This window comes from Atta cephalotes (genome assembly GCF_000143395.1).
Source record: "Atta cephalotes unplaced genomic scaffold scaffold00239, whole genome shotgun sequence".
NCBI lineage: Eukaryota > Metazoa > Arthropoda > Insecta > Hymenoptera > Formicidae > Atta > Atta cephalotes.
This window is the reverse complement of record NW_012130303.1, coordinates 2,358-3,993: the sequence shown is the minus strand read 5'-3', so window position 1 is coordinate 3,993 and position 1,636 is coordinate 2,358. Positions and strand designations below refer to the sequence as shown.

The window sequence follows — 1,636 nt, the reverse complement described above, 5'->3', positions numbered from 1 at the left end:
TAGTTACTACCTTGGCATGGAATAAAATAAATTTTGTATAGGTATATACTTGAGTTCTATTCTTTAAATTAAACGTTACGACAAATCTTGAAATTTTATATTCAGAATATGCACTGGTGCGCATCAATTCTGCCAGTAAAAAATGCTATTAATATCAGTATACTTCCTGATAAAGGCTGCGTTCAGAAACATCACTCGTTAGTGTGTTCAGTGACTTCAGGAGAAGTAATGGGAGGGGGGGGGGGTATCGTGTGCCTTTGGATGGTGAGTGTTCCCGAACGGCTTCCATGTGGCGTGTGTGTTATCTCAATTCCATCTCACCACTCACATTTAACTCTAACCTCGAGCTAAACAATTCAATGGTGAAGAAAGGCGGTGGAATGATTGTAAAGAGAAACAACGGCAATATATGATTGTAAAAAGAAAGGAATATAAGTCATTCTTTCCAAATTTCGAATTTTGATTGGTCGATTCCCTTATGCACTATGCAAGTCTGTGCTGCAGCCATAACACATCAGCTCATACCGACTACTCTTGCTTTTTACATGAATGGTTTTAGTGGCACTTGGTGCAACTCTTTCGATATTTCTGAACGATCTTACACTAGTGTACACTGAATACACACGAGTATTTCCGAACTGATGTTGGCACACCAGTGTGTGTTTCCAACGCAGCCAAAATAAACAAAAGTGTACAAAATGTTGGCATTAGCAATGGATCACGATACGGTAATAATTTGCAAATTCTTTGGCACTTCTGAAGAAGGTACCTTTAATAGGCATCTACTGTGTTAATCTCAAACGCCAACTTGCATTCAGTATTGGTTATTGGAAAGCAGAAAATCTACTTTCCTTATGCTTTCTTTATCCTAAATAACAACTTCCTGATTCACTAATTACCTTATCGCCGACTGGAGTAAGACACAAGCCTGGAAATCGTGCACTCAATCGTAGGATCTTTATCAAACCGTGTCTTGCAAGTTTTTTTTCCAGAGCATTTCTTGGGATCGCAATGCTCCATGTCCCACATAGCCATGGGGAAGTTAATCGATTGTTCATTGACTTCTGCAAATTCAATCGATTATTACAGAATTTAAATTCGGCAAGATGTATTTCGCCTAACCTGCCTTGTTATCTTTGTCGGATCCTTCGTCATCTCTCTTCCGATAATGTTTCTGTTTTTTGCTGAGGACATGTTGAGGTCTTTCTAACAATTTGTTTTTGTTTTTTTTACGTCTTAACATGTTTTTTACTCAACAATGATGAGGGCGTCGATCACATAAGCTTCTTTCTAAAGAAGAAATGTGAAAAATCAAAATTTTTATGTACATATACCAGAGAAAAATGTACATATGCCTGAGAGAGGACATGCCGACCTAAAATCTATAATCGCGCACTACTGCTCCCTGACAAAGTGGATGAAAACTACCATAGCTCTGATGGTAATACGACCATTTTTCTGAGGATAATACGTCTACTTTCCAATTCCAGATGATAATTGGAGTTGATACTTGTTCATATAATTGTGTTACATTCACAAATTGTGCATCAGAAATATTCATCTTTGCAATCTTACATGCGCGTGATGTTTATTTTACTTAAAAAGAATTAATATTAAGGTTATATTATATTTTTAT

General features: G+C 36.9%; 1 protein-coding gene across 1 annotated transcript; it reads right to left on the bottom strand.

Moving 5' to 3' along the window:
• Positions 1-900: 900 nt before the first annotated feature.
• Positions 901-1,303, bottom strand: LOC105625186 (ribosome biogenesis protein TSR3-like). Its single transcript, XM_012206526.1, has 2 exons — positions 1,123-1,303; positions 901-1,064 (listed from the first exon to the last, which is right to left on the bottom strand). Exons 1-2 carry the CDS (start codon positions 1,241-1,243, stop codon positions 901-903), a joined length of 285 nt encoding a protein of 94 aa, XP_012061916.1. The 5' UTR covers positions 1,244-1,303.
• Between the last annotated feature and the right edge of the window lie 333 nt (positions 1,304-1,636).